The following is a 24,522-nucleotide window of genomic DNA, read 5'->3' on the forward strand; positions in this document are numbered from 1 at the left end:
TTTCATTCAACATTAACTGGCAAAGAGCAACTCTGGGATCAAATTTATTTTATTGCTATATATGTTGCATATGGAGAGATCATGCATTTTTACATAGATTTTTTTGCACAAGCTTCTTTTTAAAAACTTTATTCCCTAATGGTTGCTGTTAGAAGTGGATGAATGAACTGGATCTGCTGCAACATGAGCTGCAGCCTCTCAGACTTATGTGTGTCGGGTGAATTTCAGGGAATCTAAGAACATGTCTGACCTGCATGGGGAAGCCAGATATGGGCAGCAGAGAAGACGACTGGCCGGTGACCTCGGGGCCGCTCTCCATCCTGGTCTGGTTCGGCAGCTGCAGAGACGAAGGACAGTTGAAGCGGCGACGGACGGAGAAAATCTCAGAGCATGAAAGACAAACGCTGTGCAGGAGCTGGTCATGCAGCTGCGTCACAGTAAAAGACCTCCAGAAGTAATAAAGGTGCAGGACTTTTATTGTGAAGCAGCTGCAGGAGACAACGGTGTCACTTTACTGGAAGTTCCAATGATCTGTACAAAGCTTATTTACGTCTTTATCTGCATTCTGTTTTGCTGCTGGGGTGTCGAGTCGAGTCAGTAGGGATGCCACGACATAAAAAGTTTGATAATCAGTACCAAAAACACTGAAACTCTACTTTTTCAACTCCTATATTTGAGAAAACCTGGCATCGAGCCTTTAAGCAATCAAAGAGACAGTTATTTGTTATTTGAGAACTATAACATGCTAAAAAAATTAAAAAGTACATGGTGCACGATATTAATGACTGCATCTGCCTGATATTACAGATAAAGTGTAAAAATAAAAAGCCTCATGTAAGAAATACTTAAATGAAGCCTTCAAGGTTCTTATCATTTATACACACACTTACTGAATAATTCCTTTCCTGCTGCCACACCGAGTACTTTAACTTTACTATTAACTTCTAAAATCTATAGTCTTTATTGTTTTTGAGAGTCTTTATAGACTGTCATTGAATTTTCCATGTATTGCAGTCTTGCTTTGCACATAAATGACAGTAAAACAAACTCATTCATTCATTCATCTTCCTCTGATGGGACTCTGTCTGATTTTCTGAGCCTCTTCTGACATCTTAAGGTCTTAGTTCTCCAAACTCTAGCTAACATGTCACAAAACAGACGAGCTCTGTGGTGCTCAAACTGTGTTCTTAGAACCACAGAAGAGTTTAAGGTAAGGACTTGACTTGATAGTTTAAGTGTCAACAGTCCGACCGTCTCCCGTGAATTACAACAAAGCTGTTAATTTGCTGTACATAAATGGGTAAATCTTTAAACAAATGCTCAAGATCTGCTAGGAAAAGTGCAAAATTCACAGAACAGCTACATATTTTTGTTCCCTTTTTAAATCTCCAGGTTTTCTAAGAGGTATCACTTCATGTTTAAAGACATTCAGCATGCGAATAAAGCCACAATCTGAAGGATTACCAGCTGCTAACCCTCTGAACTCCAAAAGTCCACTAGGTGTTCGAAAGGCATCTTTATTTAAAAAAAATAAGAGGCAAAAACGCCATTTATTCAGCAGAAACTGCAAAATATTCAGATTTTCACTTGTTGATGGTCCTTTACTTACAGCTCTATTCAGAAAATTAACAAAATCAAAGCACGTGATCGCGGTATTTCACCAAAATAAGAAAAAAATCTACAAAAATATAATGTTAGCACCAGATTTTCTAAAGACAAAATATTCTGAGCTCCAGTGTTTGTGGTTGAGCTGCAGGCTGTGTTTGCACAGAGCAGAGAGCAGCTGTGGAATCAGATTTAGTTCATAGCTACATATTTATCACATATGGAGCCAATAGTTTCCCCACAGCACCGGAAACACCTGTAGCACTCAGAAAAATGTTGAAAATGTTGTTTATTTATGATTTGTTGCACTGCACAGAAGACATTTCTGAGTCTTCTCTCCTTCTAGTCATGGATGTGCCGTTTCCACAGAGCTGCAGGATTTTAGCCATAAACAAGAACAGCTTTGAGTTCAGAGGGTCAAACAGCCACTACAGGTGAAACAAACCAGGAAATGATCCTTGTTGTTTTTGATTAGAACTCCAATACTTCATTGCTTTTGTTTTAAGCCACAAATCTTTCATGCCAAAATGCCAAATCTGACTTACGGTTTAAGAAAAGGACAAAGAAACACCAGAAAACAACGCATTTGTGTTGGTCAAACTGGAGATTGTCCGTTGGTAAATTTATTTGTAGACGTTGGCTGTGGCTAATAACCCCAATTATTCTACAGTGTTAGCAGTTTAGGTGAAGAGATAAAAACTGATGAGCAGAGTGTGGCTTTAGATCAGGGTGGGACTGGATGCAGGGAGGGTGCTGGAAGACAAACACAGGGCTACATACAAATATATTTGGTCCAGGAGCAGTGCTAAGAGGGCCAGCCAAGGCCTGGAAGAAATCAGGAGGCTTAGTAAAGACGAGCTCCTCCTCCTCCTCAAAATCTGCTAGAGTTTTTAACAGGTCAGGAGGTAGAAGAGGCGAGCTCTTGTTGTCCTAGTGAGATGAAGCAAGAAGAAGAAGAGGGGCAGGAGGAAGAAGAAGAAAGAAAAAAACAAGAGAAAAAGAAAGAAGGCAAGCCAGTAAGACAGAGGTGGAAAGAAGGAGAGTTATGCTGAAAGCTACAAAAGCCTGCAAGCTGGCAGAGATAAAAAAAAAAATCTGTTTTAACAACTCAGACCAAAGAGCAAATCATTTTAAAAGACTCCTCCTCAGACTTCCCTAAGCTTCTAAAATCAAGAGTAAGTGTCATTCAGAAATACACATTTTACAACTAATGCTAGATATGGGTCATTATTCTGTTCAAACTTCAGGAAATGTACTGAATTCTCTGTTCTTGTAGTCTAAGCTATAAAGGACTGTTAATAAAGAACAAGTTGTCAAGTTACTATGAAATTTACAGGATCACAAACTCTCCAAAATCTTGCCACTGAAGTTCCACCGAGAGCCGGCAAAGAGTCCATATTGTGCTCATTTACAGGTTTTGAATTTGGTATTTTGTAGTTTACTGCAATAAATTTAAACATATTTAAAATGCACCATTTTCCTCATACTGTACTCAAGCTGCAACTAACCATTGTTTATATTGCTGATTAATCCATCAATTATTTCCTGTCACAAACAAATTTAATCAATATTTAGGAAAATTAGATATGTCAGAGATCAAACTCCTGATTGGGATGTCCTGATTTTTGCAGTGTGGAGACTTAAGTGAAGTTGAAATCTTTTTTAAACCCTCTGAACCCCAAAATCCACTGGCAAATTTCAAAGGTATGTTAACTTTAAAAAAAGAAACAAAAGAGAAAATCACACCATTTACGAACCAGGAACTGTAAAAAGAGAATTGCTGGACTTCTTAATTGAAATCAAACTACTCAAAACATCCAAAACTAAGATTACAATCACAATATTCTAATTTATCAAAAAAAAAAAGCCATTTGTAGAAATCCATTCTGTAAAAAACAAAAAATGTAGCGTTCCTCACAGCAACTGTGAAACTATTATTGACTCATCTGTAATCAACAGCCACGTTAACATTCAGTAACTTTTTAGAACTGCGTTGAACTGCAGGCTGTGTTTACATAGAGCGAAAAGGAGACAAGTATTGAAACATATTTAAAAAGTCCAAGGAATTCAATATCTTTTTCTTTCAAATATCTGACACTGTGACTGTCACGCTGCACAGAAGAGGTTTTTGAGTTCTAGTTACTTTTAGCCGTTACTGTGACATTTCCATAGAGGTTTAGGGCTTCAGATTGCAGTGAAAAATGAGAAAATAATGACCAGGAACTGCTTGGAGTTCAGAGAGTTGGTTGTGTTTGCTATATTAGAGGTAGATCTTCATCAGTGCTGGAGACTCAAGGTAAGAAGAAACTCTTACAGGCTGCCGTGAGCAGCTTCTGCACCAGTGATGATGGGGTTCTTAAAACCAAACTTCTAAACCAGCTGTGAGAATTTTAGAATGTAAGTCCATCACTGCAACAATTCAGTCAGTTACACTTAACTTTCCCTGCAGAGCGCCACCAGAACTACTAACAACTGGGCTGTGTGTGACTATAAATTCTGCTATCCGACTCAGCAATCAGAAAAGAGACCAGAAAAACAGGATAAAAAGCAAGAAAAAGAAGCACGGAGGCAGAAAAGCAGACTGAAATGGACACTCCTTCCACACTGTCCCCTGAGAGCAGCTCACCTCAAACGGGGGTCCTCGGGGCCCGGCGGGGCCGTCCTGCTCTGAACACATACCACCCGGCAGAGGCCTCTTCATCCTGTCAGCCATCACAGCCAGGCCGTCGCCCATCCTGTACGACGGCTCCCAGTAGAAGTCCTGCATCTTCACATCGGGGTACTTGAGCTTCTTGTCCATGTTGGAGAGCTGAGGCTGAGCAGGCGACTGCAGCTGGTGCTCGTACAGCTTCAGAGGATCCTGAGCCGCCATGTAGAAGGCCTGCTGCTGCTGCTGCTGCTGAGGCTGCTTCATGGACATCTGCAGGGTAGGAATCTTCTGCAGGGCAGCCTGGGCCTGGTTCCACATCTGAGCCGGCTGGTCCTGGACCTGCATGTACTGTTCAGACCAGACAGCCTACAGTAAACCATCAGTGCACAAACAGTTCTCACATTTCTACGAACCCTCTGAACTCCACACAGTTTCTAGACCTTTAATTAATCTCTGTAATATAAAGTTCTGCATCACAATAGAAACAGCACAGCCATGGCTAGAAGGAGAGAGAACTCACAAATCTATTCTGTCTAGAGTGAAACACTTCAAATGCCATAAATTTATGAAAAAGAAAAAGCTGAGTTTGAGGAATTATTTTACAAAACTGGAAAAAAAAAGAGAAAAGAATCAGCATGTTTACCATTTTTAAGGACCCACAGCTGTCACCAAAACTGGAAAAATGGTGACTAGATAGCAGATGTATTTTAATATTCACAATTTACATGTTCCATTTAAAAAAAAAATCTGCAAAAAAAGAACAAAATAGCTGACTCAGGTTTGGGCAACAATTAAAAATTCTGTGAGTTTTCAGATGAAAAGCAGGTCGTGTTTCTACAGAGAGACAGAAAAGATGAAAGAAACTGAGAGGTAAATAAAACACATTGGATCAATAAAATAAATGCAGCATGGTTCAAAGACAGCGAACAGAGGAGGAGGTTGTTGGAGATACATTCAGCATGGAGAAACATATTCTACAGATGATGAGCAGAGAAGAGAGGAAAATGCAGAGTTTGTCGACAATGTAAAAATGTAAACACTTAAATATCTGTAGCTTGTGGAGCCAGCAGTACCAGTACTGGTAAGGAAAGATTTCCTATTTTTGTAAAATGAATAAGTAAATGAATAAGTAATTCAACAATAAGGTACTGCATTAGTTCTCTCAGCTTCTTCATGGTTGTGCTGTTTACATAGAGGAGCAGGACTTAATATTGGAGTAAAAATGGTCACAGTGAATAAAAATGCAGCAAAATAAATCCCAGAGACTGTTCAGAGTTCAGAGGGCTAACTGATATGAAATCACAAATCAGTGAAATTATCAATAAATCAAGGTGATATGATCTAACCTGCTGCAGTCCTGGGTGGTGAGGTGGACTCTTCCCCATCCCGACCTGCTGCACCGGTTTGGTCGGCGACTGCTGCTGCTGACTCATCGCTTGAACCTGCAGCTGCACCGACTGCTGCAAGGCCTGCTGGGACGGCGGTTGGGCCTGAGGCTGCTGAGCCTGGGAGGGGCCCTGGTTCATCGGCCCTGGGCCCTGACCCGAGGACCCGGGCCCCTGACCCGGCCCCGGCCCCGACGGCCGCTGCTGGCTGTAGGGAATGTGGGACTGCTTCCCCGCCTGAACCTGGGTGCCCGCCTGGGTGTGGACGGCCGGCTGGAGGAAGGGTCCAGGGACGGACACTCCGGTGGAGAAGGTGAAGCCGGGATTCACCTGGATTCCCGGGAACGCCACCGGGGGAGGGATCACATAGGCTGATGGAGGGAAACCTGCAGAAGAACCAATCAGGAGTTTAAAGCTGCTGCTGTCAGGCTCAACACCAGGTTTTTACAATGGATGGTTTGCAGTAACAAAACAATCCTAAAAAACAATCCTAACAGTGTTGTAACACCTTCAAAAGCTGCAAAATCACAGATTTTTTAAAGAAACTTTAATTACCACAGCACTTCTAACACACATATATGCTAATAAACGACATAAGTCATCAGTTATGTTATTCATTTGTGCTGTTATTCTGTTGGACAAATGATTTAGATAATCAGGTTCATTCTTCAAGTTCTTTAAGTCAGCGGCCTCCAACTTTTTTGCACCAGACTGGTTTCAAGCAGACCAGTCATCGTGCACATAACAAATAATAACCTTTTAAATTTTTTTTCATCATTATTATTAAACAAGTGTCCAAAATGAATAAAATGATTTTATATTGCTAAATATGCATTTACTTTTTCTTCTGTCTCAGCCTCACTCTCTTTTCAAAGAAGCTCTTCAGCCGTTTGCTTTTATTTTTAATTTGTGCAGAGCTTTGATTGACGGCTTCATTTAACGGCATTAAAACTGACAGTCAAAAAGCACAGAGGGAAGTGACAGGAAGACGATCTTGTCATCTTTCAAAATAAAACAGTGCAGGTTCCACCGGAAATAAAAGGAAAAATAAAACGCTTTTATTCTCTGTGTCGCCCAGTACCGATCTGAAGCCTGGTGGTTGGGGAATACTGCTTTAGGTAATTTATCCAAGGATTGCTGCTCTACAGAAAATGTAGAAAGGCATAACTGACAGGTTGTGATGGCGTCAAAAGTGGTGTCTTAATACAAACGTTTTTTGGCGTATGACTGCATGAAAACCGGCGTTTTGATTTAAATCAGACACAAACACATGAGAATTATGGCACTTTTGGTTTTCCATACCATACAAATATAAAGCTAGAACCGTACCGGGCCTGCTGGGCAGTGGTGGGAAGGCTCCAGGGTGGTGGATGGGGATGAACTGGGAGGAGCAGGTAGTTTGAGTTTGAGTGACAGGAGTCTTCTTCGCCTCAGACACCGGAGTCTTCCTCAGCTCCGTCTGCGCCTTCACCTGAATTAGAGTCAACACCTCATTAACACGTCTCATTCAAATATTCAAATGAGCAGCTCAGTGAGGGAGAAAGTCCCACTTGATCAAAATTCAGGCATATCCACCTGTTTTCCGGCGTCAGCAACCTTCTCGTGGCCGGTTTTCTTCAGCTCGCTCTTCCTCTTGCCGTCCCTCTTCAGCTCTCCTTTCCCAGCAGCGCCGTTGCCTTTGCAGAAATCTCGGCGCTCTTTGCCGCCGTCTTTCTGGTGATGGTTTCGTGTCGGCTCGCGGCTCTGCTCTCTGGGTTTGATGTTCTCCTTGAAGGTGACGACGGGCCGGTCGCAGCTGTCGGGCCATGAGCTCTGCGTCTTCCCCGCAGACAGCACCGATTTCAGGCCGGAGTTTCCGCCATCGTTGGGCATCTGCTCGCCATTGGACGACTCCTGCAGCACCGGCGCCTCCTTCTCCTGCGGCTCCTCGATGGCCTGCTCTGGAATGTCAGTGATGAAGACGAGGAGGCCGTCCTCACTCACTCTGCACTGGATCAGCCTGCAGAGAGGCAGAGAGGAGACGACCATAATGCACTGATGTCTGCCAGTGTCTGACATTTCCTGAGTTCGTCCTGTGCTAAATGAAACTTCTTCTGAGGGCTTTTGCAGAGTTCACCAAATTAAATGTAAATATTTAGACAGACAGGAGAAAGAGAGAGAGACTGCGAGGAAAATAACAAGCTGGATCAATGCAATAAATGCAGCATGGCTCAAAAACAGTGAAGAGAAGAGCATGCTAGTGGAAGATACATTCATCATGGTGAACCGTGCTTCTACAGCTGATGAGCAGCTGCTTACACGAGCTACATAAAAAAAACAAAAAAAAACACACGTAATGATTTTAACTAGTTTATATTTCATTTTTGGGATCTTATTTATATATTTTTTCATTATTTGCCTAATTTTATAATTCTAAATTAGTATAACTGTTAAATTGTAAAAAACTGTCCCACTTTGAAAAGTGCCAAACAAAAAGGCTATTCTTACGATGCTTCTGAATATGATTCTTCTCATTAATACCATTTAAAGATAGATCAAGAAATATTATGTAAACATTATACACTATGAAACATCTTTATAGAGCTGATGAGCAGAGTCTGTAGAAGTTGCAAAAATATGAACAATTAAATATCTGAACTATGTAGTGTTCACCTGTGGGCGTAATTTAACTTTTATCACTTCTTTGTCCTAATGTGTCTGAAAATGTTCATGAAAAATCTAAATAATTTAGCTAAAAAAGTGTGTTTCTTTTACAACATTCCAACAGCAATCCAACGGAGAGATCTCGCTGCTTAAAGCTTCTTCTAAAACTCAGCAGCAACTTATCTTACCTGCAGCACTTCTAAGCAGGCTCACTGAAAACTGTCTGCAGAGACACAGCTAATCTGATTATGATCCAGATAAGCTACCATTTACCAGGAGGCAGGAGTGGACAAATAAATAAGCGTATCAGACTGGATGAAAAAGAGTTTTTCAAATCAGTGCTGAATGTTTACAGAATATCACCCCCAATCTGAAGTTGGTCAGTGATGACCTTTTGACTGACATGGTGTCAGACTGGACAAACACTCACCCCGGCTGGTTGTCGGCCACCCATTTTCCCAGACTGATGAGTCTCTGGTGTCGGGTGTGCACCGGCAGGCCGTCCCTGTCCACCAGGATACCCTGATGTCCTTTGGTGAAGTCCAGACACCTGAAACAACGACAGACGTCAGAACATCTTTGGAACATTCAAACGTTCATCCTATTACTGAGTGATGGAGGCGAGGCGGTACCTCAGAGCAGGCCGGAGAGCCAAGAAACCCTGGAGCTCAAACTCCTCCGGCAGGGGCATCACTGGAGAGAAAACAAACACACCTTCAGCTACAAGGAAATGACTGTGGTGTCGCATCAGCTCAGTAACTGTTGGTGTCCTACCTGAGGAACAGGACACGTCGTCCTCCTTGGGCTGGAAACTGTTCAGGATGGACACCAGCCAGGGCCAGATGCTGAGAGAGATGAGGAGGAGGCAAAGTTTGAGTACACAAATCATCCAACTGCTGGCGAGTAAAATATTCTCCGACTTCCAGTTAATTGCCTGAATCTAAAAAAGTGAAATGGCTTTTATCTCCTGAAATTCACCAAACTAAAACCATTTAACAGAACCAGAATTTGTAAAAATAGAAAGAATCATTAGATATTTAATTATAAGATAAAATCAATTTTATTCATCCCAGAGGGAACGATTTTGCCAGAGTAGAAAGAACAATAGTTAGTGAAGAGGTTCGTAATTAAATAGAACACAAAGTACAAAACGCAAAGTGTCTAAGTGGATGTCAATGAATATTGTCTGAAAGATATAAAATAACATGAGTGGAAAATGTAAACTGTAAACTAAATAAGAAGAAACAGAAAGTGAACTGAAAGTAAACTGATTTATAGCACAGAAATGCTACACTTGACAATGAGGATGATTATCTGACGGTTCGTTTTGGAAAATCTAACTTTAAAATTATAACATTGGATCAAAATTACGTTATATGGACCATTTTTTTTAAAAACTCCAAAAATCTAAGTGTTTGGTGATCATGTTAAAAAAAGTCTGTGCTCTTTAGTACAACTGAGAAGCAACAATGTGACAAAAAGTCAGGTGAGCTGCAGGCAGAGCTTCCACAGAGCAGGGAGGAAACGTATCAAAAACATGATTAGCAAAAGATCTATACTACTTATAGCTATTTTTTTCTCTCCAAGTTTTAGGAACATGAATGGGCACTTGGATAAATGCTCTTCGTTTTTATTAGGAGTGTTATCATTTTTTGTAAGTAATTAAAATATACGATCTTTGGCATTATAACCGTGTCATCCTGCACAGTGGACATTTCTCTCTCCTCATATTCATGGCTGTTCCGTTTTTCCACACATGTGCATGACTTCATGTTGCAGTGAATAATGAGAATAAAAATGTTACAGGAGCCGCAAGCATCCAGAGGTTTAATAAAAACAGGGAAAGACGGCGGACTTACTACTGCCTCTTGTCGACGGCGGCCTCATGGAAGACGCTGGGCCTCAGTTTGAGCCAGTCCAGAGACACTTTGATGGCCGGCAGAGGACACTCCCCCATGATCTCCTCGCCCCGGTTCTTGTTGAGGAGAACACGGCTGCACATCACACCGAGGAAGGACACTGAGGAGATCAAAGTCACGTCAGACAGTATGAAAATGAGACTCTTCCTGTAAAGCAATGACCGCCCATCCCGACTAAAGGCACTCCTGACATATTAATGGTACCGTTATCCTCATCCAGGAGTCAAATCTCAATAATTCTCTAATAGTTGGACACTGTTCTCCCTTTTACAAGCACATCTGCTCCACTCCTTTAGTACATGTATGAATCACAACAAAATAACTCAAGTATTCTTATTTTTAATTAAGTTTAACACACTCAGTGAAAAGCATTCTGTGTCAGATAACAAAAACTGCATCTCTGAGTCATTCAGATGCTGGTTTTGAATGACTCGTTTCTACCGTGGACACAGAGCGCCATCTAGTGACACTGACAGAACTGATGCAGTCGGAATTCAACCATCATCACCTCAAGATTTGCATGTTATTCCTATGAAGAAAGAAATTATTCCTGTTCTTTTTCCTTCTCCGAGTTAGTCAATTGTTTAGAATATATTGAATTACAAAGGATGCATTTCTGGTACTTCAGTGTTCACAGTATGCTCAGACAGGGTTTTGAAAAGATTTGTACATGTTTGATTTGTTATTTTATGCTGATGGAACATGGTAACAGACTGATAGGTCACTTTGGATCCAGTCTAATTAGATTTTTTTTAAATATTATAATAACAATATTTGGTAATAATTCCAGAGTGACTGAGGGAAGTACATCTGCATAAAAAACATTTTTATAAAAGCTCACATGGTGCTGGTAAAGGCACTGGAAATATTGTTTTTGAATGGATGTCCTTGCTTCTGTCAAACTCATTTCTTCCTGTAGCTTAAATATTTGAATAAAACTAACCAGAGCTGTATGATTATGGCCAACATGATGAACAGGGTTATTTAGATCAATATCATAATTATCATTATTTACACATTATTGCACTTTTGAAGTTAAATAAACAGCTCTGCTTTCACTTCCATGTCAGACCACAAAAATCACAATGCCTGAACGACACAAACGTCACTGTAACGAAAAAGCAGCAGCTGTTGTGTATTCACGTCTCGTGTGAGCGTCAGTGTTGACAGCGTGCTGACGGTTCTTACTGAAGAGGCCGAGCAGCTGGAACCAGCTGATCTGCTGCTCGCTGCTGTAGCTCTGCTCGCTGCCGTCGGCTGTCAGGTCTCGGAGGTGGTGGAGCTCGAACAGGTTGATGACAGTGATGTGGACCAGCTGCTGAGAGCTGAAGGCTTTCTGCAGAATCAGCCTCTGCACACACAAACACACACAGTATGAGGCATGAACCTTGCTGTCATTGCCTTGTGAGGCAGCTGGACTCTCATGAGATTTGAAGAGAATCTATGAGCGGCTTTCCACTCTGCAGGACCTCGGGGCAGGCATGAGGAAGTGCCATTGTTTACGTTAATAGCCCCCTTATCTTTTCAGCCTTTTTGTTTCCATTGTGGTGTTGGATCCGACAGCCTCAATTACAACATTAACTTTGAGTGCTCCAAAACAGTGACAGTTGAACGTTACTGATATGGATTCTTCTGATCAAATTGTTTATTTGCCCCGGATCTGAACGAAGTTATGTAATATTCAGTATCTTCCCAAAAACACTACAATTTTCCAACAAAACATGCACTTTAACTTTTGTAGATTAGCTGTAGCATCTGGCACCTTTCTTTTTAATCAACCAGAGAAAGCAGGTTGTAAGCAGAGACTATTGAGGGGGCTTAGCTGGAGAAGTAGCACCGTGATAAGTGTCTTCTGTAAGGCTTAATGACCTCCAGTCAGCACACATGTAATAAATAAAGTGTGCAACAACAAACATAAAGAAAGGCTTGAGTCTAGGTTCTTGCTGATAAAAGTCAGGTACAAATTGCCAGATCAGGCTCGGGACCTCTCAGTAACCAGACAAAAGTCCAGTGGAGGTTTGTTATGTTAGCAACAGACACTTCAAAAAGAAGAAGATTGAAAGAATGCTTGATACCCTCTCAAGTTTAAACAGAAATGTTAGTTCATAAAGAAGAAGTACCTACCCTGGACTTTCTTCTCCCCTGAAGGAGATTCTACATGAACGGTTCCTAAAGCGGCTGCAGAAACTGCTATAGCATCCGTTATATCACAACTATAAATAACTTCTTCTAAGGGTGTCGCCGATGGAAAAGACGTTTTCATTGAACTGACTGGCTGACGTTAGCTAGTGATACGTACGAGATGGTAATTGCCGGCCTAAGATTTTCTGAAAGCGCTTGCCCTTTTCAAACAAAGACGGCTTCTCAGACGGTGTGTCTGGTTAACGTTGTCCAAACTGATCTACCACATCATGGTGCACGCATTAAAAACAGGCAGAACGCTAAACTGTGGACGTGGTCTCTTTGTTGTACCTGAAACTGCTCCTCCAGTTTCTCCCTCAGAGCATCCAGCTTGTCCAGACTCTTACTCAGGTAAACGTGACCATGAAACTTGATGAAGGCCTTGATGAAATCGGACACGCTCCACTTGGTTTTCACCTCATCACGACTGCAGAAACACAGAGAAACGGCAAAGGAAATGAGAAAAGATCAGAGTCAAAGGGCTTTTGTATTTCAAAAGGGTCTTGAATTACAGACAAAACGCTTCAATAGTTAGCTGTCAAAAGAAAGTAAGGTGATTGTTAGAAATTCCTGCAATTCAAACTGAAATCTTTCCTTTGGCTTGAACTCATAAAACTCATCAGTGGGTTTGAAAGGCGCCGTCTTTGTAAAATCACTCAAATCAAACCAGCCAAAACAGGAAGAAGCATTAGATTTAGATATAGTCTGAAAACTAAACAAATCTAAACTTAAAATCGTGATACTTAATCAGAATCACTATATTCTGCATGTCTCATTCACAAACTCATTAAAAATAAACAGTTTGCTGCAGGCGGTGTTCACACAGAGCAGGAAGGAGACGACAAGAGAGACTGAGATCAAAGTAAAACATGCTGGATCAGCAACTTAAATGCAGCACGGCTCAAAAACGTTGACCACAGGATCAAGTTACATGTATTCAGCATGGTGGAACGTCTTCCTACAAATAATGTGTAGAGGTGTGTAGAAAATCAAGGAGTTAAATATCAGCAGCATTTTCTGTTTCGCTAACACCTGTGGCCTCTAGGAAAAAATGGACATGTTGATTCCTGACTTGTTCAATTTCTGTATTGTAAATAATCATTTTTTCTGATGCTTGGTATTATAACTTTGTCCTCCTGCACAGTAGACTTTTGAAGAAGATTTCTGAGTTCTCCCTCCTCCTAACAACTGTTGTGCTGCTTCTATAAAAGTGCCAGACGTTATATTGCAGTGGAAGTGGTGCGTTTAAGCTGTGTGCCGTTACCTCTCCAGAGCCTTGGACAGAGCCTTCTGCAGGTTGGTGGAGGCTGCTGGGAAGGGGAACTTGACTGCGATGCTGCGGCAGTAGTAGAAGATGGTGGTGAGGTGGTCTCCTTTAGAGGAGGCTAAGATGGCCAGTTGGTTGTAGGGTTGACCTGCAGGAGACAGAGGGGCAGCACGAGACGTTCAGAGCAAGAAACTACAAGCATGGCCGCTGATAAAAACCTGATGTAATCGGATGAGGCGCTCATGTCATGTAGAGTGGAAGGTAAGGGAGGAGAGACCGTTCATGTTACTGCTGCTGTCTTAATGTATTTGGTCAAATAGCAATGAGAGGAATTGATTTATATGTGATGAAAGTGATTTTTAAATGTTCATATTAGAGTGCAAAGTCTTGTTTTGATGTATTCTCGTTCGCCCTGTTAAAGCAATCGACCATCAGACCTGATATTCAGCATTTTCACTTTTATCAGTACAATTGTTTTTTTTAAATCTATGATTAAAATAAATTAATTCACAAATATGCTGGTTTGGTTGTAATGCTGCCTCTCTGTCTGTTACAGGTTATTTACTGTGGAAGTAGTTTGTTTCAGATTTTGTTGGTCCAGTCATCAAAGAGAAAATGTTAATTAAGTCATTATTTCTTGCTGTTTAATAACTGAATGGTTTGGTGTTCACTTTATCTTTCAAGACTTAGCCGCAAACATCAAGTATCAGTGGTTAAAAATGGTTTTATTTGCAAAAACATCCCCTGTATGCCGTTAATTTAAAGAATAATTAGCTAATGAGTGTAAATGTGGCCCACTAGACATTAAGGAAATCATTTCAGAAGCTTATTCTCATCCCAAAGCAACTGAAAACGGCCACAGAACAGAAGGAATTCTTCAGTCTGAAGGTCCCACTTTAATCATTATCAAACAGTCCATCCATGTCTGAAAGAATATTCATGGATGGATGAATTTGACAATTATAATTTTTAAAAATCTGACAGATGTCCATGATGCGTAACTTAACACACAGTCTGGACAGAGGAGAGAAACTAGTTCAAATGCAAAAACCATCAAAAAGCAACACCTGACAGACGAAAAAAATCCCTCAGACTCACCGTTTGACGGAACCAGCTGAGCTGCGTGTCGGTAGTAAGACTCTGCCTGGCTGGTCTGGTTACGATAACGTGCTGAAACAGAAATGTGGATAAAATTAGGGGAAGAATTTCTGACCCATGACGATTTAGTCTATTATTAGAATGGTATATTTGCTTTCTTGGAAGTGTCTTGTTAGTAATTAGTACACACAGTATATCTGGTAACGTAACTGTTTCTATATAATCATCACGTAAAAAACAAAAAAGAAAGAGAAAATGTGAATTATTATTTTCTCCATTAGTTTGACTCATCAGATGTAAAGAACCCAATGCAAACTCTCCACTAAATATCACAATATTATGCTTAAATCTGGTTACGTTCCTGTCAGAGGCACGTGTCACTGACGATACATTCAGGTACTGTCAGAAAGTTGAAGATGTACAGTGCCTGGCTCAAAGTTTTTTTTCCTAATAACACAACTTTGGGATTTCTGAGGGTTAAAATGCTCACAGAATGATTCTGCACAAAGTTTAACTTTTGGATTAAACTCTGCTTTCTTCACATTAAACTTTTTGGTTCAGTCTACAGTGAAATCAGCCATTATGAACATCCTTAGTTTCTGCAAACGAACGACATACAAAAACCACCACACATACATATAATCTAGTAAGTTTTCACTGGGTCAAAGAAAACGACTTGCTGTGATTAATAAGGCACGAGAGTTCATTAACATTGGCATCCCATTTCAACAGGTTTTCTATAAGTAATCCCCCGCTGTACATGAATCGACATGAACTGATGGGATATCAATGGATGGATTAACATATTAAAAACATTTAGTTACCTTACAGTTACAGAACAGTTAAACTCGAGCACTAAGAAACGGACATCATCGACTCATCGATCACCTGAGAAAGCTAACGGGCGGATGGATCGGTGGTGATAATTGCGGTTTTCTCACCTATGTCTCCGAGATGGACGAGGCAGTGCTGGCAGATGTAGGAGCAGGAGCTGGGCTGCGGGGTGACGATGGCGCTGGTGCTGCTCTGCTTATTGCTGATGATGCCGAGCTGGGAGGACTTGACGCGACACGGCAGGTCCACGTTGAACACAGTGCACAGCTCCTGCAGTAACTGAAAACGCAGCAGGAGACAACAGAACGACAGCTACAGTCAGATTTTGCAGTGTTATAATAGGTTTGTGTGTACACCCCCTGTCAAAAGTTGTAGGACAGGTTCTACTTTACTTGAATGAGAAAGTGTCCTAAAACTTTTGACAGGGGATGTATTTCAGTGTGATGACTTCCTATTCCTATCGGGTTATTTAATTCATAATTTTGAAATAAGTTTTATCATAAAATTTTGCTTACAATGAATTACATCATTGTGTGTGTTGAGGATTTTAGCATTTCTACACACATTCAACAGGATCTGTCCTGGTTAGATGAATTGATGGGAGAGGTTTTAGTCAGTGTTAAAGGAAAAATGACTCAAGGAAATGAGCTGAGAAAAAATAAAAAATAAAAAAACAGACAGCCTGAAGCAGTACCAAGGATCAAGCTTTTCAGAATCTGGACACACTTTTTTTTTTTAACCTTTAACGTAAGCATCCATGACAGTAACCAAACCCCAGAGTCGGCTCTGAACCCGATCCTCCTGAAACCGACCTGCGTGTAGAAGCCGCTGGCAGCCTCCAGAAACAGCGACAGGTTGGCCTGGACCTCGCTGCGGTTGGGGTTGGCTCGGTTCTTGGCCTGACTCTGCAGCGTGGTGATCTGGTTCTTAAAAGCATGGTTCCACCTGCAGGTAAACAGAAAGCAGCATCAGCACCAAACGACACTGGGCAGAGCTCAAAAGAAAAGACAGAACAGGACTGCAACTGTCAACAAAATAAACTCCACAAGGAATCCAACCTGTATGTGAAGACTGCAAAACAATTCCAAACACTGGGGGAAAAAAAAACTCACTACATATGGGCCTGAAAGTTGCATGTCAAAAAATGTCACTCTAAATAAAGGCACAGCATATGTGGTGTGTTGCGGAGTCCAGGTCGAGCTGCTTACAGGTCTTGCTCCACCTTCTTGTCCAGAGCGTACTCCAGGTCTGTCACCAGCATCTTCTGGTAAAGGTCCTGCAGGGCCTGCCGAGACGTCCACACCTCTGCCGCCCCTAGCTTCGAATCTGAACACAGTTGAGTAAACATACACAAATCAGTCTGATAAAACCACGTAGATGTGCGATAATGAAGCGTGGTGCATTTTAGGCTGACAAAAATATCGAGTCAAAGTCAGACTGTCGCGCATCTTTGATCAGACAGCTCCTGATGTAAAACATAATGTTTTAGGTAAAGTTCCTCTGCATCTTCTGCACAGATTTTGAGTGAAACAAAAACTTCTGCAATTAAGAAACCTCATTAGAAATCATCTGAAACATTGGTCGATATATTGTTTCAACACTGTCACTGCGATGTGAAGAAAAGCTACTTAACTCAAAGACCTCATGCTTCAATTTTGTGGCTGTTTGATGCAAAAGAACAGCTTGCACAAATGACCAATCTGCAGGAAAAGTCTGTCAGCTAGAACATCATTTATTTTAACTTAGGGGTTCTTAGATAGTTTTTAAAAACTGGATTAAAGGTTGTGGACATGCAGGCTCCAGGTGTGCATAGAAGAGTAAAGAATTTTTAGCACCTTCATGTTTTTTTTTTTTTTTTTTTTTTAAAAAGTCCAAATTCTTTGATTGCAGTTTCTGAATTAAAATGAATATCTTTGGGTTGGGGATAAAACGTCATATTAGGCTTTACAAAACACTGATTGACATTTTTAACCATTCACAGATGAAGCAATATCGAACAGAATCGACAGGTTAAACTGCGCTGAGAATAATCATTATTTATTAATTTTAACTGTGCCCTACTCCAGACAAAAAAAATGCATCTCTGACTTGTAGTTTTTCAGAACTTGCAAATGAGGAAAGATCAAAGTAATCAAAGCAGCTGCTCCAGTAATTGTGTCCAACATTTCCGTCTATGTTCAGACCGAGGATCCTTTTAAAATCTGATGCGTCAGACAGTCAAACAGATAAAGAGGAAAAAAGAAAAAGTCCACATCACAATAAAAACCATCACAGTGCTCAGGCTCAGCGGAGTCAGACAAACTGGCAGGCATCCAGGCATCACGAGAAGCTGCTGCTCTCTTCTAAAAATCAATCCGGATGGTAAAAATAGGCGAAGCAAGCGGTGGATCTGAATCTGAAACAGCACAGTCTGTAGGAATACAAATCAATCCGCTGGTCTGCTGTAAAACCAGACTGCTTTGCATTGTGAATGCATGCACGAATTAGCACCAATAATTTAGTGATGGTTATAATCTGAGACAAAAGAACATCAGAGCTCATGTTTTAAAAGTCTTTCTATGCCGACTAAAGCTCCAAATAATGACTGTTTTAAATACAAATTCACATCTGTTCCTCCATCAGTAGTTTTGTCAATAAAACGGTCCAATAGAGTCTCGGTTTGTGAAATAAAAAATGAGAAAAGCAGGAATTCTTCACTGTGAGAAGCTGAGAACAGCAACTGTCAGTGCTGCTGCTTGTAAAATAAAATGTAGAAATTGATTAAACAGAATGCTGGAATTTTTCTGCTCAACTGCTTAGCGTGTAAAGTCCCACAGCTCTAATGTAGACGATAAAACCAAGCATATAAATACACGAACATCGCTTAGTTTTGAAGCTGTGAAGACTGCACGACTGCACTGTGCACTGAATGACAAGAGATGACGGAAAACGAGAAGCTAAGCTCCAGATTAAGAGTTTCTCCTCTGAACCCCAAAACCAGCCGGCGGCCTTCAAACACGTTTTCTTTAATGACACTGACAAAATGACAACATTTATCAGCCATAAACTCTAATAAAAAAACAGAACCAATCATCATAATCAGAGTGCAGAGCCACAGGCCACCAGTCTGATGGATATTTAAATCAGTTTAATGAAGGGAACAACGCCTTTTGAACTTCATCTCTGAGCCACTGCATACAGCACACCGGTTTATATTTCATCCTAGCAATGCTGCTCTCTGTTCCACTACAATATCATCCACCTACCTCAAGTATATAAATCCATGTTTAAAGGTAGTAATTGTATTTTTCATTAAGCTTTGGTTTAATTTAACTCTTTGATGCACAGCATGGGTCAGGAGATCCCCATTTTCCATTGGATTTGGGGCACTTTTGACTCATGCTGTGCATCAAAGACTTAAATGTGCTCCTCTACACACATCTATAGCTGCAAACTCCCTTTCCTTCTTTAACATGTTGTGCTTTAGTATTTTGAGAGCCCAGAAAACACCAAATTATTTGCATGTTTACACAAACTTGGACAATAAAGCCGATTCTGCTCTCATTCTGATGTTCAACTTTCCAACTGTAACTGAAACCATCGTGTTTTTGCTGTGCAGTTCCATCAGAGTAACTTTATTCTACATCTAAGGATTTTCCAAAAATAACGGGTGTTATTTCACCAAATGCCGTACAAAAACAAGAAACTCTGCACCTCTCAGTGCAACTCAAAAGCCATAACTCACTCAGCTGTGACCGACAGTCATGTGACAAAAATTCAGAGTTTTCAGCTGAACTTCAGGTAGTGTTTACACAGAGAGACAGCATAAAATAAAACTGACTGGATCAATAAAATAAATGCAACATGGCTCCAAAACAGCATATAGAGCTTTTTGCATTGAATGGCCCTCACACCTGGCTTTGCACTCTTCATACAGATCAATCAAACACATTAGTTTTGTTGCGACAACAATCACAAGACACTTTTGACAGAGTAACTGTCTTTGGCCAACATTATTCTTTCTGTAGCTGAGGTAATTCCATACAGCTCTTTTTGCAACTAAATCTGTACATGTGGAGCATACATGTCAACAATCTTTACGTCTTTTAAACCAGTGGTCCCCAAACCCCGGACCGTGGACCGGTACCGGTCCGTGGGTCAATTGGTACCGGGCCGCACAGAAAAAACTTACATTATTTCCGTATTATGTATTATCTGATTCTGAACGATGTTTTATTTTTTTAAATTAAAATTAATTCTCTCCTCCAGGTCTGTCTGTGACTCACTGATGTACTTTTTTCGCATTTCATCAGTGAAATGACATTTGCGTTTCTGCTTTTTCTTTCTGTTCGAGTGTTCTCTCGCAGTGTGCCTACCTGCCTGTCAGCCTGCGAATGAGTGAGTGTGGAGCGCCTCTGTACTGATTTGTGAATGATTAATACACGTTCCGGGGTTCGGCTCAAACTCCGCCTCTCAGAGCGTGTTTCCAAAGGATCCATTCAACGTGAATGATAAATACACTGGTCTGTGACGCGCTCGAGCTAGGCAAGATCAGAAACCCGGATATTTGAAGGACTTTATAAACGCCAACCGGACAGCGTCTCAAAAGAGGACATGTCCGGGCAAAAGAGGACGTATGGTCACCCTAGCCGGTGGTATCATTTTATTTTGTTCTATTTGTCCGCCACACCTTAAAAGCCGGTCCGTGAATGGATTGTCTGACATTAAACCGATCCGTGGCGCAAGAAAGGTTGGGGACAGCTGTTTTAAACAAACATTTTTAAAAATCTCAATCCAAGAATCATGAAATCTAAAAAAGTGGGATAACGATGCGTTTGAGAGCATTGCACACATCGCAACGTCGGTGCTGAAACGACAGATTCTGCATCGCTGGTTTGGAAGGTCATCATTTGTTAAAATCTAATGCTCAGCCCTGTGACTCAACTGTAAAGAAGCACAAACTCCGATTCTGTCACGTACAGCTCTCGACTCAGGCCACAACATTTGCCTGCTTGAGAACAGCAAAGCAGCCCAGTATGATCACAGTGTGCAGATACAGACTGTTCATTCACCGAGGAAAAGGCTTGAAGTGATGGAGAAAACTTACCTGTCATGTCCGCCTTCAGGGCCTCTGCCTGTCTGCTCGGATGCAAACAGAGAAGAGGAGGTTAGACAGAACCACCAGACACACAATCACAATCTGTTTAATTTTCCTCAGTGAGAGCACCAAAAAAAAAAAAAAAAAAAAAAAACACACCTCTGGATCTATTCATGTTATCCCAATCATGTGATAAAGCTCTCACAAATTATATGATTTAGATGATCAAAAACGTTGGGAAATCATTTTACGGTTTGTAAACGTCTGAGCAGTTTCCTAAATTCTCAGTATTTTTCTCTCATGCCAAGTTACCCAGAGGTTTTCAGCCTCACAATATGGATGCTTCCACATAAATATCAAATGTAACTTCTCTAATCATTACTAACAAAATGTGGCAACAGGTAGCAGAATAACGATAAGCATGCATTTTATTATTCTACTATCAGCTGCTGTAGTTAGATAAGTTATCTTTAGTGTATGAACAGCAGCTTTGTGGTATTTGTCTGCAATACCAGTCGACAGATTTGATCAGATTTGGGGTGTTGCATTATGAGTTTTTCTTCTCTTCTTCTCCACCTTTCAATTGTGATTAAAAAAATGTATGAAAACTAGCATTTCCAAATGTGCACCTTTACACATACAGTCATGTAAACCTCAGGGCACCCTCCCTGTGATATAAATGTGTAGCATGGACAAAAAAACAATTAACATCCAGCAATAAAATCGTCTCATAAAGTATTGTTCTCCTGAGGAAAACACAAACAAACGCCAAAGCACTTCTGTTTCTCTCCTGCTCTCTGTGCTCACATAAACTCAATTTCAGTGCATCTGAACTCCAAATAAATCTGCTTAATTTAAATATTCCTCCGAGTCCACTGTCAGACAACGGAACGAGCAGGAAACAGCAACTAAAACACAGCTTATAAAGACTATGTGTTACCCAAACTGCTGCTCTGCATTGCTAAAAATCCTGACTTCATCATTGCAACATCGTCTGACAAACTCATCACACACAGAAGCTACAGACAATGGATGTGCTGCCAAATCGGCCATATTTGCAGAGCATCTCAAACTACCTCCAAAGTAAAACAGAAATTATTCAACGAGGACATAAACAGTTCCTTAAAAATATCCACCATGTCCATGTTGCATTTTGTTCAATATACAGAAGGAACTTTTTCTTTTGTAGTTTCACCACTCACTTAAATACACACTCTTTTATACTTGATTTTATCACATCAGAGATTTCTACAGTTTCGCAACTTATGTCATTTTTTGCTAATATATTCCACAGTGTGCCACAGAATATAACAACACGCAGTTTACAAAAATGAAAGCAACTTAAATGTTTGTTTTAATTGATTAATCAGTAATTTGCTCATTGATTAATCAATAGAAAATCAGCCACTAATGGCAGCCCTATTTAGTGAAATGAATCATTCCATTGTGATATATTTTTCACATGTGTAATCCAGCAATAGAGTAATCATAGAAAGGCAGTGGGATGACCTTAGTTTACCTACAGCACAGTGTTCATTTTACTCTGACTGAAGTGGTGCAGTTATCAGTTTAAACCTAAAAATTTCTGGATTTAACTCGCAGTGTGTCAAGATCCTAAAGACGCACCTGACACACGGCGTTGACACCTGAAGCACCTAAACACAATACACACAGCACTTCCTCATTCCTGACAATCCTGAGATGACTGACAAAGCTAACAGCTAGCTACGCACCTGACAGTGATGCTGCTGTCGCTCTCCTTTCTGCCGTGTGGCTTCATTTAAACATTTAGCAGCTCGTATCAAATGTCGACAGAGGTGATATCGGGCTCGGACTACTTCTTGAGTCCACAAATCTACCCACACAAACAATCAACTGTGGCCACAAACCACGTCTGACAGTGCTAATCGACACCTCTACGCCGAGCTAAACAGCTAAACACACTTTCTGTGCGAGCTGCGATTAAAGCTGAAGCAGGGCTGTTGGTTGTTAATGAGCCAGGATCACATGTATGGAATATGTAGCAGCCTCGATGCTAGCCTGACATACGCAGAAAGACGAGGCGCTAGCAAGCTAAAGCTAACTAGCAATAACACAGAGGGAAACGCGGGTAAACACCGTGTTGACCTTAAACTACACAACAAACATGGAAGCAGCCTGTGGCTACTCAGACCTTCAGTAAATATCCCTCATGTCTGGCTCCGTGCGTGTTTAAGGAGGAGGCATCGATTGTTTGTTGATATATGGAGCTAGCTAGCGCCAACACATAGGCTAAGGGGGTGGTCCCCACAACAGCTAGCTCCAGCGCTAGCAGCCGAACAAAACAATCTACCTGCCGGGTGAAAACGCCCGTTCCGATGCGAGCCGGTACCGCCGGGGCCACGGACGGAGGTTACCGCACCGAGCTTACCGTAGATATTGGGCGCAGAGGTTCATCCTGCCGGATCGCCAGTCTTTCAGACAACGACTGGTCCAGAGGCTAACACTCCTCCCGGCGCCATATTGTTCCTGTCTGACCCACACAGGGCCTCACTGAAGGGGGAGGAAGGGGAGGAGAGAGGGGGAGAAACAGACTGTCACAGACATACATGTACAGTACCAGACTGGACACACCTTCTCATTCAATGGTTTTATTTAAATATTTTTATACATTGTAGATTAATACTAAAAACATCAAAACTATGAAAGAATGCAAATGGAATTATGTAGTAAAAAAATGATTAAAAAACAGAATACAGACTTTTATGAAAAGAGAAATAACAATAATTGAATGATTGATGAATAGATCTAAAGCCGTTTAACCCTCCTGTCAGAATAATTTCTCAGGAGCAACCATGATTTCCCCAGGCAAGGTTTAATTATACAAAATAGCAGAAACCAAAAAGTCCAAATAAACATTATTTATATCTTATTATTAATTCCATTGCTAAATGTTTCAGTCAATATTCAGTGCAATGATGTTCTTTACCTCTCACAGATCAAGTCACTCATTTATCAAAAAAAAATTGTTAAAACTTTTTAAATGCACATTGGAAAGATCTGCATATAAAATACAAGAGTTATACTCAACATTTATTTTTAAAAAATGTTTACTTTACATTTTAAATGTTTTTCCTTTTATGGAGTTGAAAAGTTAACAGGAGACACCTCTTTTGTTCAGGGTGGGTTTGCAAATGTGTAGAATGGACCATTTTCATTTTATATGTTGATTACACTTATAAAGTTTCATATTAAAGAAAAAAATACTTTAAAATGGGTCAATTTGACTTGCAACATAACGGGGTTAAAGAAATCTTACTTTCATAAAACAAACAAACAAACAAACAAACCAAAACAATAATAAAAAAAGATCCAGGGCTAATAATGAAACATTCAGAGCGACAGCCACTGTGACAGTTAAATGTTGTGGATTAAGATGCAGTCTGGGCCACCAGAGGACAGACATTCTGGATGTGAAGTACTTAAATGCAAATAATTTCTGTAAACATCAACCTGACACAAAAAAGTAGAAGATACATAAAACCACAAAAGCAGAGTTTTTCTCAGCTCCAACAACAGAATGCACATATAACCAAAGAAAATTAGACACTTCAGACTCACAAATCAGAACACAACCTGAAATAAAACAGAACACACAAGTGACATTTTGTATGTGCCATTCTTTTCAAAGTTCAGGTGACACACAAACCACACATTTGGGGAAAAACAAGACAAAAACCGAGATGAGCTGCATTGCCTTTTTGTACAAGTGACAGTGATAACTGATGACTGTCCTCCTCTCTCAGGTTTACTGTGCCCATGACAGCACAAAGATTTAGCTCTTTAGCTTGTAAACAGGATGGACTATCAGTTTTATCTGACCC

At 40.7% G+C, this 24,522-nt stretch overlaps 2 protein-coding genes across 3 annotated transcripts in view; both read right to left on the reverse strand.

Annotated features, from left to right (window-relative positions):
- smg7 (SMG7 nonsense mediated mRNA decay factor) overlaps positions 1 to 23,201 on the reverse strand; it is a 30,036-nt gene extending 6,835 nt beyond the window's left edge. The window contains exons 1-19 of one of the 2 annotated variants that reach the window (XM_051952994.1): positions 23,070 to 23,201; positions 20,669 to 20,700; positions 16,791 to 16,908; positions 16,395 to 16,527; positions 15,690 to 15,861; positions 14,749 to 14,820; positions 13,648 to 13,798; positions 12,675 to 12,810; positions 11,391 to 11,553; positions 10,143 to 10,302; positions 9,058 to 9,128; positions 8,916 to 8,976; positions 8,714 to 8,833; positions 7,216 to 7,639; positions 6,970 to 7,111; positions 5,602 to 6,026; positions 4,232 to 4,603; positions 2,386 to 2,535; positions 251 to 337 (exon numbers count right to left, since the gene is read on the reverse strand). In XM_051952994.1, the coding sequence (XP_051808954.1) occupies positions 251 to 337; positions 2,386 to 2,535; positions 4,232 to 4,603; positions 5,602 to 6,026; positions 6,970 to 7,111; positions 7,216 to 7,639; positions 8,714 to 8,833; positions 8,916 to 8,976; positions 9,058 to 9,128; positions 10,143 to 10,302; positions 11,391 to 11,553; positions 12,675 to 12,810; positions 13,648 to 13,798; positions 14,749 to 14,820; positions 15,690 to 15,861; positions 16,395 to 16,527; positions 16,791 to 16,908; positions 20,669 to 20,700; positions 23,070 to 23,095 (3,015 nt within the window). In that variant the 5' untranslated portion in view covers positions 23,096 to 23,201. The remainder of the gene's footprint in view (positions 1 to 250; positions 338 to 2,385; positions 2,536 to 4,231; positions 4,604 to 5,601; positions 6,027 to 6,969; positions 7,112 to 7,215; positions 7,640 to 8,713; positions 8,834 to 8,915; positions 8,977 to 9,057; positions 9,129 to 10,142; positions 10,303 to 11,390; positions 11,554 to 12,674; positions 12,811 to 13,647; positions 13,799 to 14,748; positions 14,821 to 15,689; positions 15,862 to 16,394; positions 16,528 to 16,790; positions 16,909 to 20,668; positions 20,701 to 23,069) is intronic. The other variant, XM_051952995.1, reaches the window with a different exon arrangement.
- Positions 1 to 24,522, reverse strand: part of LOC110969651 (zinc finger protein OZF-like) — a 279,312-nt gene that overhangs the window by 16,005 nt on the left and 238,785 nt on the right. The gene's annotated exons all lie outside the window — the stretch shown is intronic.

This window comes from Acanthochromis polyacanthus, chromosome 9 (assembly GCF_021347895.1).
Source record: "Acanthochromis polyacanthus isolate Apoly-LR-REF ecotype Palm Island chromosome 9, KAUST_Apoly_ChrSc, whole genome shotgun sequence".
Classification (NCBI taxonomy): Eukaryota; Metazoa; Chordata; class Actinopteri; family Pomacentridae; genus Acanthochromis; species Acanthochromis polyacanthus.